Genomic DNA, 16,746 nt, shown 5'->3' on the forward strand with positions numbered 1-16,746 from the left:
TTCCACAATTTGAAATTTCAAAATTTAATTACAAATTTCAAATATTTGACGAACAGGCCAGAAAAAGTCCATAGCTTTAACGTGCTTTAAATGGATAAAAGTTGGCTGGTAAGCCCAGGTGTTTTATTTCCTTGGTTGCACCATTGTAAATTGACTTCTTAAACAAAATTAACAGACTCAGATAGCTTTTATCAGCATGTCTGGTGTCTAGGTCATGACTCAGTTTTGGTGAGGTAGATGGTAGACATGGAATCCGGGGCAACCGGACTCTGCCGGCCTGGCCACAAACTGTTTTGTGTTTCTGGTTAACCACCAGTATATCGTGGTACTGTCTCTGCATACCATGCCATGAAAACTTGCATCTATTTACTTTTAACTAAGACTGTACCTTGTGTAGTGTTTCTCTAAGACCATTTGATCTGTATTGCCGCCACACCCAAACAGGCATAGTGAATGTTTGAGATCGTGACCGCTAATCAATGCAGTGTTTCAGTCATTGTTATGACAAGTTACATAAACCGTTGAACCGTGCACGGAAGTTCCTATAGCAGTTTGGCGTATATTTTTCACATCATAATCATAACTTATTCATACGGAAGTACAAATAGGCTTGTTCGTGGTTTGATTTGATGTATCATAGAAGTATTTGAGCATTGGAGATCTAGTACAGTTGTTTTCTGGTAAGTCTTTAAGTTCATTGACAGCATGCATGGAACCAAAATTATTTTCCGTAATGTTGGTTAGATGAGTCTAGAAAAGACTTTATTTCTATTCTTTGGAATTATTTGTTTGCTCTGTCTGTGACAGGGTGTTAGGAACGGGTATCTCATTGCCTTTGCCTGTGGGAATGGGTATCTCACTGCCTTTGTCTGTGGGAACGGGTATCTCATTGCCTTTGTCTGTGAGAACGGGATCTCATTGCCTTTTTCTGTGGGAATGGGTATCTCATTGCCTTTGTCTGTGGGTACGGGTATCTCATTGCCTTTGTCTGTGAGAACAGGTATCTCATTGCCTTTGTCTGTGGGAACGGGTATCTCATTGCCTTTGTCCGTAAGAACGGGTATCTCATTGCCTTTGTCTGTGGGAACGGGTATCTCATTGCCTTTGGAGGTGGGAACGGGTATCTCATTACCTTTGTCTGTGGAAACGGGTATGTCATTGCCTTTGTCTGTCGGAACGGGTATCTCATTGCCTTTGTCTGTCGGAACGGGTATCTCATTGCCTTTGTCTGTGAGAAGGGGTGTCTCATTGCCTTTGTCTGTGGGAAGGGGTGTCTCATTGCCTTTGTCTATGGGAACGGGTATCTCATTGCCTTTGTCTGTGGGAATGGGTATCTCATTGCCTTTGTCTGAGGGAACTGGTGTCTCATTGCCTTTGTCTGTGGGAACTGGTGTCTCATTGCCTTTGTCTGTGAGAACAGGTATCTCATTGCCTTTATCTTTGGGAACGGGTCTCTCATTGCCTTTGTCTGTGACAGGGTCTTGGGAAGGACATGCAGATTTGGGGCAAAACATGGTGTTCTGCCCCGCAGGACCGAAAAGTTATAGATGGCCCTGAATAATGACTGTAGACAAAGAGTGTTGTGCTTAACAAGCAATTTACAGCATTTTACTTTTGACCAAAACTGTATGTCTGATTGGTTATATGCACGTTACACACCAAACATCTCTACTGCATTATACCCTTTATCGAAGATTACTTCAATTGCAAATGCATATAATGGCTGACATATCCGACATCAGACGGTCATATCAATAAACATTCTGCATCATATTGTCAACCAATACTATTGTTACATTGTTTCACAAAGCAATTTTTCACGTGTGCAAAATGCAAAAACCCAGACCAATAAGCATCATACAGACATGTAAATGAACATCTAATGTTAACCTCTCCATCATCAAGAAGATCTATTTATTGTACGTTTCATCTTGGGAAGCTTTTCATTTGCAAAAGGCATGAGTCTGATATATCGCACATCAAATTATAAAAACCTTCTATGTCAATGAACATGCAATGTACACCTCTCCATCAAATGATTCAATATCAATGCCTTTAAGCAACCTAAAACTTTAATGGCATCTCTCCCGAAGCTACAGACAGTTCCAGTTAATGTCAATTTAACCTGCTGCTAATCCGTTATACAGAAATACAATATCCTTGTACGATTTGGGGGCAAACGTGGGGTAAAAACTTTACAATGTATGATGAACCTATCAAGTTGACCGATGTAACTTGAATGAAAATTGCACTACACTGTGTATAATAACACAGGCTGTGCATATGCCTTTGTCATTCTTAGGCAGAATTGCATTGCGCGCAGCGGATGAAAATATCATTAACAATGTATCTGATAATAAAAACATGTATTTCAAATCGCATTTTACATACACTGCATACACGAAATAAATCACAATCACCAATGCATCTTGAATTATGATTAATTTCAGATTAAGGGCATGTTATGAATCTAATTTGTAGTAATTGAATCGAATTGAAATTTACATTTTTTCCCACAAAATCAAAAAAAATTATCATAATGTCTGGAATTCCATTTTTAGTTTGTTAGTCTGAGAACTCACATCTCACATCCACAGACACATCCACTTATCAGATACTTCTTCAATGAAATCATGACACCTTGACCCATCCCGAAGGCAGCATAGTCATGAATGAACTATGAGACAGTACGGTACTAGAAAGTTCTGTCTTTTCTTCCAGCAAGTGAAGGTGTAGGTTGCATAATCATGTACATGTAGCTCATGTTACTGATGTAATTGACCCTAGCCATTATGTGGATTATGAACTTCCTCCCAATTAGTTCGGTGCTCTGCAATACATCAAACTAGTCTACAACTGTCTCCCTGCTTTAAGAATCAGTCTATGTTGACTGATGAGTTAGCTCTGTAAAGTGAGCTTGGAGAACCAAAACAGAGCCCAGGGTACCATTAAACTCCTCTGGATTAGGTTCAACTACTATCTTGTCTATTGTGCTATAGTTTGCACTGAAATTGGTGTCGCAACATCTCAAATCAGTGAACGGCATCTGATATATCGATCTCCAGGCAATACTGGCTGCACGTAAATTTCGAGTGAGTCATCCGGTTATGAGAAGACTGGTCATTGTGTTGTCATCCTTATCTGGAGACGGTGAGGGTGTAATTTCCTGGAGGTGTATGAGCTAGGTTGGAGTACCGGTGTACACATCAACAAAGCCTTGTCTGTTTTTGCTTCAGTCTATCATTCTGCTATTTAGATAACTTCTTCTTTGTTCAGCAGTAATTGAGATAACAATTTGCCACATTTTCTTTGGAAGTTTTGCAGTTTGGTGAGTACTATCTTTCTCCTTAAATGTTTTTCTCCCCCAAGCCGCATTATCTAGCGTGAGTTACCCTTAGAGAGATTAGTTTTTCAATGCGGTTGAGTTTCATTTGGGCAGATGAATTTTTCAATGCAATGAAGTTTGATGCAGGCAGATAAGTTTTCAATATGGTCCTATCTGATTTGGTTGGGAAAGATTAGTTTTTCAATGCCGTGAATTTTTATTCAGGCAGAAGTTCTTCAATTTAGTGAATTTTGATTAAGATGGGAAATGTATCTTCATAGTTTCTGTCATGATACGCAAATGATGTCAAAGTTTGTTACATGAAAAGGTCATAGAGAGACAAAAAGGGTGCATATCGGTAGACTGTTCAATTGTGCAGTTTTTCCTCGTTCTGTGTTCCCTTGTTCCCGTGTAATGCGCCACACACAAAATGAACCTTGCTTTGGCTTGTTGGATGTTCCCATTGGTTGAAACCATGGAACACGCTATGGAGAAAATGGGAACAACGCCTCAGGTCCAAAAACTGACAAGGGAACAATATGGGTATTCAGTCTAAGGATGTCATTTCCTGGACGGATTGGAATACCATTACTCACTCCAGCTGCAATCTCTCCTAGATAGCCTTTCTTGTTTACCTTCGGAGATACCATTTTGTCGTATCTTGCCAGAAATTCTATAATTTGGTGAGTGTTTCCTTTCATTTGAAAGTTTTTTTGGCCAAAATCAGATTATCAAATCTGACTCATTCTTCGAGACATCACTGTGAGTTTTAAAATGCAATAACTTCTGGAAAACTGTGATTTGTGTAAGTGCACTGATGTCAAACAAGTGTTAAAGTTATGAAAGATTGTCTGATTCTCTGCGGTGTCGGAATCTAGTTTAGAGGGAAAAGCACTGCGCTTTAGTGCTAAGCAGCTAGGATTTGGCCGGTTTCCTCCTACAGTACAACTTGCCCAAATAGTTACAGAGCCAATAATGGGCAAAGACTGCTCCCTGCTTGTCTCAACATTTTGATACAGGTATACGTGTCAATCATCGACTAGTTCTTGGTCTTCTGGCAGAATTAATTAACTACGCCTATTTTGATTGGATGAAAATCTCAATAAAAGTCATAATAAACCAGGCAGGTATTGATTTTGTTGACATTATGTTAGCTTTTCCGGTTTGTTTAGAAAATGTTGACTTCATGTCAACATCAATCTTCAGATCAGCACTCATTCAACTTTCAACCTTTCACTGCTGCAGTCACATCTCAGTGAGCATGCCCTTTACATCAGAGATTTGCTGAAGACAAAAATAAAGTCACACTTATGGGACTTTGTGGTATGACCCAAACGCACACTAATTTCTCTTCATGGTGGGAGGTTAGAAATAAAAAGCAATGTTGGTTTATTGATGGTTTGGTGGTATTTCAATTGAAGATTAGTCTGTCTCTCAGGATTGCAGTTCTGTCCTCCCTTGCAGTGTTATTCTTCATCCACACTTGGATATCTTTGAAGGTCTCAAGGAATGAATGATAGCTACAAAATCTAACAGAGTTCCTACTCCACCATAGTTGCCACAAACTACAAATTGCAGTGATACACACCCTCACTTGACAACAAACACAACAAAAACCGATGACAATCTCAACCCTCCTTCTGTGGTCTATCCAGTATTAACACTTTAATTTTCAGGACGGGACACTTCCCGTAAGTCGTAACGTTTCCCTGCTTGCTAAATCCGCACATCTAACCCAAAGCACTCTTGAATTTAACTTCTTCAGGTTATAACAAAAAAATGCCAAGTTCTAAGAGCGGTCCCCAGGAAAACGCCACATCGGAGTTAGGTAAGAGGTTGCCCATGAGGGCGAGACTAAATGTGACACTAACACGGTTAAAACGCCTTGTTTGATACCTAAATGCATTTTGATCATTTCTGAATGATATTTGAGTGATGTTGGGGTCATAGCTTGAATCCTAGAATTCTTGGCCTTCACCATGTTTACAGGGAGCCTATCACGATGTCCTCACCCACATTGCATGTTTCGTAATCAGGGCTGCGTATCACTTGTCTAACTCTGCCTCTACAGTTCGTAGGAACAGAGCTGGGATGATGCATGCATGACCAGCAGCAATAGGTTGGCATACTGACAAAATCCTTCGTGGAACGTAAATTAACTTCCAAATCTGAAACATGAATCAGACGCTAGACCTCCCCCAAGCATTGATGAGAGCTGTATCTTTAGCAAAAAGGCTTAAATCATGAAATGTATCCATCTAATTCTGGGCTGTAAAAGAGTCATTCTAAGACACCTTGGTTACAATGTAGCACGGTTTACAGTGCATGAAGCACTGTGCCTTGTTCTGGCAGCAGCGGTTAAGGTTTGGCAACTATTACCGCTTTTGGTTGGTGCAAAATAAAGAAGCAGTGAGAATCACATGTCAGTGTACTTAAAGATGTTTTGTGCCAGGTTATCTCGCCAAACACAGCTTGGGTGTAGCTTTCATTTCACCCAATACCTCAGCTGTCTAAATTTTATCATTACTCTGGCAATGTTTGGTGAGATAACCAAGACCTTAAGTTCTGTATCAAGTCCTTGATTAAAGGCATTGTCCATGGGGTGCCAGTGAAACACTATTCTGTGTGTGTTAGGTTGCATTCAGTTAGCTAACAGTGTGATAAACCATTAAATGCACTGCATGCCATCCCCGCCCTCTGAAGCTCCTTCCCAATTGGAAATTAATTCTGCCCATGCTACATGTATGAATGATCCAAGCTATGACCCTGACTTTCCAGGTAAGTTTTGCAATGTTGTTTCAAATGTATGACTTCCGAGGTGAGTATTTTAATACTGTATCCATGATTGCTTCAAAATTTTCATTACGAGAGGTTGTCCATTAAGCAATGTTTACAATCAATTGTGACTTATCTCACGTTGTTAATTACCAGGATTGAATTACTCAAATTCTTCTTTGTCAAACTTTGGTTTGACCATCAAATTCTTTGTCTTGTTTAACACAATTCAATGTTAAACCATGAATGCTTTATACCTGTAGACACTGTGAACATGATTTAATGAATGACCCCCCTGTGCCATTCAACTTGGATTAATGCCTGTTCAGCTTCCTTCCAAAGGCAAGGTAACTGTGATAAAACATCTTCAAGGGTATATCTTGGACATGTTGGATAGAGAAAAACCAGGAGACCAAGATGTTCCCCAATGTTGGTGCAGAACTACATGTAGGGAGTGATGGGTGGGGAGGGTTGGCAATCTTCATGCTTTATGCATACCAAGATTTGATTTTGCTTTTGATGAACTTTCATTTTCTTCACTGTCATGTTTATTCAATCATCATTATTACTTTATTACAATATTTATTTAAACACCATCAAAGTTTTAATTTATATCAGTATTATTTTGCATGCAATTTCTATTTGTTTGAAAGCTAAGGTTACTCAGTAAAAGAACTTTAATCCTTGGTGCAGCAAAAATATTAGTAGTTAGGTGTCTTAAAGTTGCAAAAAAACCAATTAGAACTGCCTGATTTTGCATGTAATTATACTTCTTGGTCTGGTAGCTCAAAAGACGTTGTCACTTTAAAAACCTAAGTATCAGTTTGGATGTTGTTTTGGTCTATTAGTGGTGCCTTCTATGAGCCTAGATCTAGCTGAGTTTCAGCCAGTGCTGGGTCCCCATGCCACAATTGTCAATTAAAACCATTACAGGAAGTAAATATTACCCATGTTTCTGCTCGTTTCAGATGTGACGCAACTTCCTGGCTATCAGCGGATACCAGATAACTGCCCCGTGTGGAAGAGACCACTTATGGAGAAGAAAAATAAGGAAATTGTCGACAAATATTTGGTAAGGAAGGAAGATACAATTACGAGTTTCTTTGATATCTTTTCCATGGACAAAGTCCTTGCTCACCACACTACTGTGATGGTGTTGTGGTCTTCAAGGCCAAGAAAAAGAATTGATTTTAGTCTTGTTCTTATGAATGTTTAATGCCTTGCTCATTGTCTTTGGCACTAAAACAATGTCAGAGATGCCCATTTCTATAAACTAACCCAGTCATTGGCTAGCTCTGTTAGCTGGCCCTTTTATCAGTTGGCATTGTAGTAACAACATTTGTACTAGCCTTAAAAAAGGTACAGGGATTGATCAAGAGTCTGCTCGCCCATTGTCTTAAAAGCGCATCTTTTCTTTCATCTTCAGGAAGAGAAAGCTGTCCAGGATCAGGAAGCAGCCAAATGGAAGAATATTCCAGAATGGAAGAAGAAGATTATAGAGAGAAAGGAACAGGAAAAGAAGGTCATGCAGGTACACAATCAGGCAACTATTTTGATACAGCGCGACTCAGGGGTACTTATGTCTATACTGATGCTCAGCAGGTCAAAATTAACTTCTTTTTCTTCTGCGTTTGCAATTTTGAGGTGCACGCTAAACATTCAGTAGGTTTTTGGTAACATAGTCAGCTGTTCTAGAGAGTTCCACCACAGAGCCCCAGAGCTTTGTTGTCAAGTAGGGCCTTGTGGCCATGTATAATTCCTCTCTATTCTTCATTAGGGAGCAGGTACAGAGTCCCAGAGCTTTGTGGTCAGGGTGGGTCCTGTGGCCAGTATTCATCTTTATTCTTCATTAGGGAGCTGGTACAGAGTCCCAGAGCTTTGTGGTCAGGGTGGGTCTTGTGGCCATGTATTCCTCTCTATGCTTCATTAGGGAGCAGGTACAGGGCCCCAGAGCTTTGTTGTCAGGGTGGGCCTTGTGGCCAGTACTCCTCTCTATTCTTCATTAGGGAGCAGGTACAAAGCCCCAGAGCTTTGTCGTCAGGTGGGCCTTGTGGCCAGTACTCCTCTCTATTCTTCATTAGGGAGCAGGTACAAAGCCCCAGAGCTTTGTCGTCAGGTGGGTCTTGTGGTCATGTATTCCTCTCTATTCTTCATTAGGGAGCAGGTACGAAGCCCCAGAGCTTTGTCGTCAGGTGGGCCTTGTGGCCAGTACTCCTCTCTATTCTTCATTAGGGAGCAGGTACGAAGCCCCAGAGCTTTGTCGTCAGGTGGGTCTTGTGGTCATGTACTCCTCTCTATTCTTCATTAGGGAGCAGGTACAAAGCCCCAGAGCTTCGTCGTCAGGTGGGTCTTGTGGTCATGTACTCCTCTCTATTCTTCATTAGGGAGCAGGTACAAAGCCCCAGAGCTTTGTCGTCAGGTGGGCCTTGTGGCCAGTACTCCTCTCTATTCTTCATTAGGGAGCAGGTACAAAGCCCCAGAGCTTTGTCATCAGGTGGGTCTTGTGGTCATGTATTCCTCTCCATTCTTCATTAGGGAGCAGGTACAGAGCCCCAGAGCTTTGTGGTCAGGGTGGGCCTTGTGGCCAGTATAATTCCTCTCTATTCTTCATTAGGGAGCAGGTACAGAGCCCCAGAGCTTTGTGGTCGGGTTGGTGTCCTGTGGCCAGTCTTCTTCTCTATTCTTCATTAGGGAGCAGGTACAGAGCCCCAGAGCTTTGTGGTCGGGTTGGTGTCCTGTGGCCATTCTTATTCTCTATTCTTCATTAGGGAGCAGGTACAGAGCACCAGAGCTTTGTGGTCAGGGTGGGTCCTGTGGCCATTCTTATTCTCTATTCTTCATTAGGGAGCAGGTACAGAGCCCCAGAGCTTTGTGGTCAGGGTGGGTCATGTGGCTATTCTTATTCTCTATTCTTCATTAGGGAGCAGGTACAGAACCCCAGAGCTTTGTGGTCAGGGTGGGTCATGTGGACATGTATTTAGGGAGAAGGTTCAGAGCCCCAGAGCTTTGTGGTTGGGTTGGTGTCGTTTGGCCAGTATTCCTCGCATTGAGGAGATTGTTGTCAGCCTATTCAGTGAAGGTATTTTATTGGACTAAGGTTGGATTTGTCTGCATTTCTTTCAGTTACACAATAAAAATAATCTTTCTTTCTTTCAGGCCCCAGTTGAACAAGAAAAGAAAATTAAGGAACAAGAGATGGAAAAACTAGCATCGATGCCTGAATGGAAACGTGAGATTTTCTTGAGGAAGAAAATGGACTCTGGAGATTCAAGTTAGGCAGAAAAATGTATTGGTTTATTATTAGATCTGATGCATTTTCAGTTGAAGCAATATGATGGAGGATGTAATATGTGAATTGGCAGTGGTGTGAGTGTTTGAGGATAATTCTATGACAAGGTTTTTGTTTGAGGCACTTTTGTCTGTACACAGACCTCCATGTCTGTGTACATCTAGAATGAATATATGAGTCGTGGAATTATTTCCAAGCCCAGAAATGATACTGAGAAGTGTACATGTACTTAGTATTTTTGGATTTTGATATTTCATAAAGTACTTTCGTTGTCATTTTGATGTTTGTGTTGCTTCCATGGATTAACCCTGAACGCAGGGATGTGACGTCTGTTCTCCTTCTGAAAAGGGTTAAATTTGATAGCAGAAATGGAAAGATCTAGACCACAGCTCTCAACAAAGCTTTGAACTTTCTAATTCGGACCAGAAATAAGCATTTTAGACGCATATTTTTGCAAGTAAGGGCAGTTCTTTTAGCTGTCTGTCACATTTCTGTAAACAAAAAAGACAAGCATAGTGGGCCAGTCTCTAAATTCAATTGACAAATACACCATGTACATGTATGTGTATCATTATCCAAGGAGTACAACTCTACCTTTATAGCATGAAGATGCACACTGCAGTTTTGTTTGCAATTGCAATTGGTGATATATTTGTACAACAGCTGACAAAATTTCAAAATGGTTACCATGTGAACTATGGTTACCAAGGGACATATGGTTGCTGAGGAGCTAAAGTTTGTTTTCAATTGAACCAAAAACTAAGAAGGAACAACATGTAACAAATAAGGACCAATGTTACGGTATGGACAGAGACACAGTGATAATAATACAAAATCAAAAATACTTTGAAATCAGGGAAATTACTTAAGCGTTCACCCCGGCTTTATATAAAAACAATTGGAAAGTTTATGGACGTTGCTGTGACTGACACCCGTTCCCATACTTGGTCATACATTTTCATAAATCAGACCAATAAACAATGTGATCTGTACTTGTAAATAAACACACGATAACCTTGTAAAACGTTTTTTTATGAATTGTGTATCCAATGGAGTATGTGGCCAGCTAAAGTCATTTGAAGTCTGTTTCAGTATTTTATTTTATTCAAGATATCATAGATAACATAGAATGAGATAGGATAGCACTTGAATTTGTGGTCCAACCAAAGGTTCCTTGTACACCAGATACAAAGTCCCAACAAGTCTAACTTCTATAGCTATAAGACTTATGAAACAGTTTGCTAACCCAGGTTTACTCGTGGGAATGCAAAATTATTACATTCAGAATGCTACCATCTTTTTTCAGGGTTAAACTGGGTATAAAAATGTCCTGCCACAGGAAATAACCATGCAGCCACAAGCATTTGAGTGGTTTGCAAACAATTTTTGGTGTGGACAATTCATTCTCCGTGTCTGTAACCTGCTCGTCAGGTCGTTTGTTAATGCAGTAAAGCAAAAACTCATTGCTCTCTTTAAGATGATGGATTTTGAGTAAGGTATTGCTAATGAATGTAGATAGATATAAATGAATATAGTTGGCGATACTGATCTATGTTGGAAGAAGATTGCCTTTAGTGGTTTCATTTCAGATTGTAACATGCAAAGTTCTGTTTCTTAATTATATTGAAGTGATATAAGTAATCATTCATAGTGCCTTTTAGAGCATTTTTATCATACGACAGATTGGCATTCATAAGCATAGCAATGCATTGTATCATGTAGTTGGAGTGCAGTTTGTAATGGTACTGGTTATGCTTCAAAAGCTATTCGAGTAGTTGCAGTATAGATTTTATCAATTTTGTCAGATGATAAACATGAAATATGTGCAAAGCCGTGTCTCATGGCTGATAGTATATAAAAGCTTTGATGCCAACAAGGGGGGACAATATTAAGTTGTAATAAATTGTTCAAATTTGATGATGATTTTTTGCTCTGATATGTGGGCAAGTGCATGAAATGGGTCAAAGAAAAGTATTGTCATGAACATTTTTTAAATTATTGAGCCAGTACTTGTGGAAATGTTTGTATTAAGAATTTAGATACTAAATTTTCTTGTTGTGGAAGTCAAGTGGCATATGTTTTATTTGAGCTCCAAAAACTTTATACTTGCACATTTCTCAACAAAAATTACCAGTTGGAAAATTGAGTGCTGGAACAAGGGTTGCACGGAAGTGGCCAAAGTGTTGATGCAATGTAAATTGGCACAGTAAAGTGGGGTGACATTGGCCCTGGGGTGAAATTGCCCCCAATCCCCCCATCTTACTTGGGTTAAACAATGATAAGTTTAGCACATTGAGTTATCTTTTAACATCATTTTGTATGGTGTTTCAGTTAAAATAGATCACTTAATTCTATGGTTCAAGCTGTGGGGAGGAAACTGTATTGGACTAAATCACCCCATCTTGGGGCCAGTGTTATTCCATCTTACGGCAATGGTATTGGTGTGAAAACGAAAGTGGTGTATATTTGTAAAAAGTGAATATCTGCATAATCTGCATGCTTGCAAGTTGTATAGAATTTGATGATGCTATAGTGTTGGTAAAGTGGAATTTGGACAGTGTTAATGGAAAGCCAATTTTTCACTTCATTGCTTTGGTTTCATTTGAGGTACCTCTAAAAAGAACAGCCTTAGGCTATGTTTATGAAATAGTTCAGAGCAACTGAACTATTTCTCGTAGGCCAGTGATTGGCTGTTACATATTGTTTGAAAAAGTCAATATACTCTTTGTAAATGTTTGCCGGAACAAATGGAAAGGCATGAAATAAGGTACGGTACCTTGAATCTTTACATTTTTGCATTTGTTTTAAAGATGTATTGATCTTTGCATGTGCTACCATCTGATAACCTGTTAATTGACCTAATTCATCGGACCAATTGTAGTTGCAATCATGGAGAAAACCGCGATATCAGCTGGCTCACCATATGTGACCCGCTCTACCAAAACTAGGCGCTTGTCGCATCTCGGAACTTGCCAGGTTGATACGGCCTTGTTGTTCATTTCCCTATTGTAGACCTTTTGTGAAATGTGACCAAATCAGTTTGTAATAGATTTCACAAAAGGTCTACAATAGGGAAATGAACAACAAGTCCGTATCAACCTGTCAAGTTCAGATGCGACAAGCGCCTAGTTTTGGTAGAGCGAGTCACATATACTGGAGGAGTATGGTAATCTATTGTACCACCACCTTGCGCTACACCGGCTTGTGACCAAAAACTTCATAGTTCAAGAGTTATTGTCACACTTCAAAGTTTGTACATTAGTTCCAGTGTAAATTTCTTTACTAGCTTTCACAGTGGGCAAAGGTACCAGTTTGCCAAAGTAAAATACTTGCTTACCAGGAGAGGAAATGATAAGAGGAAACAGACAAAAGATTAGTTCATTTTGAGAGGCTTTAAGGCCCATATTTATTATTTTTTTCCAATTGCACCCCTCCAACAATGTAATGGGAGCACCTTGTTTCTATTGTGTTACGAAGGTAAACCAATACCTTTACCCACCGTGGCTTTGAACCCTATTGCTGTGCAGTGACTGGCAGTGCATACCAGTGGTGACATCTGTTGGAGTCCTCAAATGATATTAGTCGTACTTCCACCTATCAAATCCCTGTGTCTGTTGCGCTTACACCTATGAATTGCCGTGTCTAAATAGACCCGTGTGTCAAATCATCGTGTCTATTAGCCACATCGAGCTCGATGGGGCTAATCGGGGGCTAATTTAGACCCGTGTTCAACACGGGTTTTTTGATAGGTGGAATCTGAATAGCCCCGGCAATTGCAAGTTGTAAGACCCGGCGACAGATGTTGCGGTGTAGTTGCCTCGGTATTGCGCATGCGAAATTCCCCTCCAACGGGAAAGAAACACAGGAGAGCTCCCTACCTACAGCGCACCTGTCGCCGGGGCTATTAACCATTATCTAACACCACTGATAGGTGTAAGTGTGCCCCGGGTTTTTTTACACACGGCGAAGACACAGGTCTTGAAAAAACACGGGGTTTTATGATAGGTGGAACTACGACTATTAAAAAGTTTCTCCATCTGTCGTATTTGGATCAAACTTATGTTCCCCAAGTACCTCTTTAATGGAACTCTACAGGCTGGGTTGGGTGTCTGCTATTTCACCATCAAAACGTACATGTACATAACAAGTAAAAAGGCCAACGACCTGCTTGTATAAAATCTTAGTCACAACTGACTTTATTCACTAAATCCAACAAATATAAGCCGTACACGATTACATAAATAATTACAAACACACACAACACACATTACAAACATGTAAGCACCTTATAACTAGGCCTAAATAAACAGTATGGGATAACTCATAATAACGCTTAAAGGGACATTGACATGTATCTGAATGATTCCCCAGCAGCATCACCCCAGTGCTTATAAATTGATCTTCTATTTCATTACATGTCGATGTGCTATGCACCTCATGGGAACCTGAGGTGGGCACATGGTATGACATGCTATGCACGTCACCCACAGTGGAAGGGTTAAAGGAAAGAGTTGGTGAAAAATAGTTTATTCAAACTTGTTTTAACAGTTCGTGTCAAAGATTAAATTATTACTCATGACATGATGTTTACGTTATAATAATTATTTATCATTGGATTATGATTGACCATTAGTTTTGATGCAACACATTTTAGAGTGGAGTTGGATGAAAATATTTCTTTGTTTAGAATGGTCAACATCTTTTTATCTCTTCTAATATTTGGTGGAGACAGTTTTGAACTGTTTCAATTCATCTTAAAGTTGTCCTGAATACTAGAATTTGGAAAGTAGTCGCAAGATTGAAAATCTTTTTCGGATGTGATCAGTGTTTTCTTGTGTGAATGTCTTGACGCAATGGTCCCGGAACCGCCGACAGGCGGCACTACCTCACGACGAAGGCTTTTGCGGACCGCTTCAAATGGTTTCATAAGTCATATTCCTGGTTGTGGATTTCGACCTCCAGTTATCTATGATAGAACCCGCTCCAATCGGTTTAACCGCATGGAATAGTCAGCAAAATAATTTTCAAGGTAGTTTACGGTGAAAAGGAGCGCGGACGAAATTTGACTTAGAAGAAAAAAAGGATTTTATCGGTGAATATCAAAACTGATGACGCGTCCGAAATTGTGAACTGATAATTTTTAGGAAGATCCGATGACGACGCAGACATTGCACAATTTTGTGACGTTGCACCACACACGATTTTATGACGTTGTACACCTCGTGTATGCACGTGTATGCTCATGTCATTGTGCGGTAAAATATGATAGCCACAGCGGCCAGTACTTTCGGTGTTTGCGCCTTGTAACTGGTAAGTTTGTGGAAAGAGCCATGTTTCAAGTGACATAAGCCAATTAGGAATGCGTGTGTATTCTTTGGGCGGCTTGTAGTAATTAATGACACCGAGCTTGAAGTCAAGTAAGTAGTACTACTGTGGGCCTAGGCCCGACCTGCATTCACTCTGCTCATTTCATGATTTGGTCAACGATTTGAAGCAGCCGTATCATACCCAAAAACATTCACAAGTGCAATGTTTCATGCCAGAAAGTTCCACAACATGACATGCACCAAACTTCTTGCAATTATGAAGTCAGTGCATACAGCACATTCCAGTGCCCAAATGCAGCAGGGACAAAATCACATCAATGCATCCTTCTTCTCGTCAACCACAACTGTCCGATATTCCACGACATTTCTATCTGAATGTGAGTACAAACAGAACCAATCAACTTGTATCCGCTTCATCCATTTAACATCTGCAGCACAATGTGAGAGGACGCATTGCCTTCATAAGCAATGCATCCTCTCACCTCTCACCTCCAAACCTCAAACTGTCCAAATAAAACTTTCCCTTTTTACAAACTCTACAACAAAACTGAATGTCAGTATAAACAGCTCCTAATCAACTCATATAACCTTAAATCACTTTACATGTGCAGTATCGTGTGAGAGCTTCCACATCATTTAAGCCCTATGATCACCACAGGAGAAAAACCATCCACCATTGCCACCCCAAACCCACAAATACAACCCTTCAAGTCGAGAACACCCTCCATATGGCCAAACTCACTGCTCCTTACTAAATAAGCTCAAATAACCAAACCCAGCTTGTTCCGAAAACTCTGGATAAAGATGTTGATATAAAAAACTAATAACCCTTCAAAAATCAAAGTATTTTCAGTTGACAATTTAGAGAGGCGCACAATTAGACATAAAAAATATACTTAATGTTTTCCTGTTACAGACTGGGAGATTATAGGTATTGGTTGACAAGTCTTTTAGCTTGATTTGTGTCTTCATTCCCAATAGAGGACCAATTTTAAATTTAAATTTGTTTGCCAGAAGACTGGGCACTGATTTTTTTGATGGGCCAAATGGTAGTATTACTGTCACAGTATGCATATTTGTCATCTATTCATCAACATTTAAACTATGTACGTTGTGTTATGACAAGAATTAATCATTAATTACCTAACTCACACCACTGTGAGTAAAGTACTTGAGCATGTTAAGTACGTTAATTAAGTACATCAATGCAATTAAGTACACTAATGTAATCGAGTACATTAATTTACATTATTAATGTGATCAGTACATTAATTTACATTAATTAATTGATTAAGGTGCATTAAATTAGTTAATGTGCATTAATGTAAGATTAGGTACATTGTTAATTCTTGAAAATGGGAATGAAGATAATGCGACCATGAATCCTAAATAATAATAATAATATCAACAATGATGTACATTTGACACAGCTATTAAAATAATAAAATGTATATGTATTGAAATACTTCTTTCTTTTTAAATGCAGAGCAAACCATACTAGTGCAGTAGATAAGTTCTGTATCTTCTTCTTCTTCAGCATGCATTCGTTCTACAGGTGGAGTTCTTTCCAGAGAGTATTCTTTCTTCCAAGGTGGGATGAGCAGTTTTTGTGTGCCACTTCGATTATGCACCAATTGGGTTTGTTGCCCTCTATCGTGTAAAGATGTCTACAGTGGTTAAGTATCATTCAAAGAACTCTGGTGAGCTGCATGGTGGTACAACATTTAGCTGCTAATCAGCAGACAGTATTCATGGCCCACTCATCATTTGACATTATCAAAAGGCAGTATACTCGCCCTGGCTCACCATCAAAAGACAGTTTACTCGGCCTGGCTCACCATCAAAAGACAGTATACTCGGCCTGGCTCACTATAGAAAGACAGTATTCTCAGCCTGGCTCACTATCGAAAGACAGTATTCTTAGCCTGGCTTACTATCAAAAGACAGTATTCTTAGCCTGGCTCACTATCAAAAGACAGTATACTCAACTCAGCCTGGCTCACTATCAAAAGACGGTATACTCGGCCTGG

General features: G+C 39.8%; 1 protein-coding gene across 5 annotated transcripts in view; it reads left to right on the forward strand.

Annotated features, from left to right (window-relative positions):
• Nucleotides 1-12,400, forward strand: part of LOC135494247 (unconventional myosin-XVI-like) — a 145,768-nt gene extending 133,368 nt beyond the window's left edge. For 4 of the 5 annotated variants that reach the window (XM_064782096.1, XM_064782098.1, XM_064782100.1 and 1 more), the window contains 4 exons: nt 5,091-5,153; nt 7,069-7,172; nt 7,527-7,631; nt 9,257-12,400. In XM_064782096.1, coding sequence (XP_064638166.1) covers nt 5,091-5,153; nt 7,069-7,172; nt 7,527-7,631; nt 9,257-9,376 — 392 coding nt within the window. In that variant the 3' untranslated portion in view covers nt 9,377-12,400. The remainder of the gene's footprint in view (nt 1-5,090; nt 5,154-7,068; nt 7,173-7,526; nt 7,632-9,256) is intronic. The other variant, XM_064782099.1, reaches the window with a different exon arrangement.
• Nucleotides 12,401-16,746: the final 4,346 nt, after the last annotated feature.

Source organism: Lineus longissimus, chromosome 10, assembly GCF_910592395.1.
Source record: "Lineus longissimus chromosome 10, tnLinLong1.2, whole genome shotgun sequence".
In the NCBI taxonomy this organism is placed as follows: domain Eukaryota; kingdom Metazoa; phylum Nemertea; class Pilidiophora; order Heteronemertea; family Lineidae; genus Lineus; species Lineus longissimus.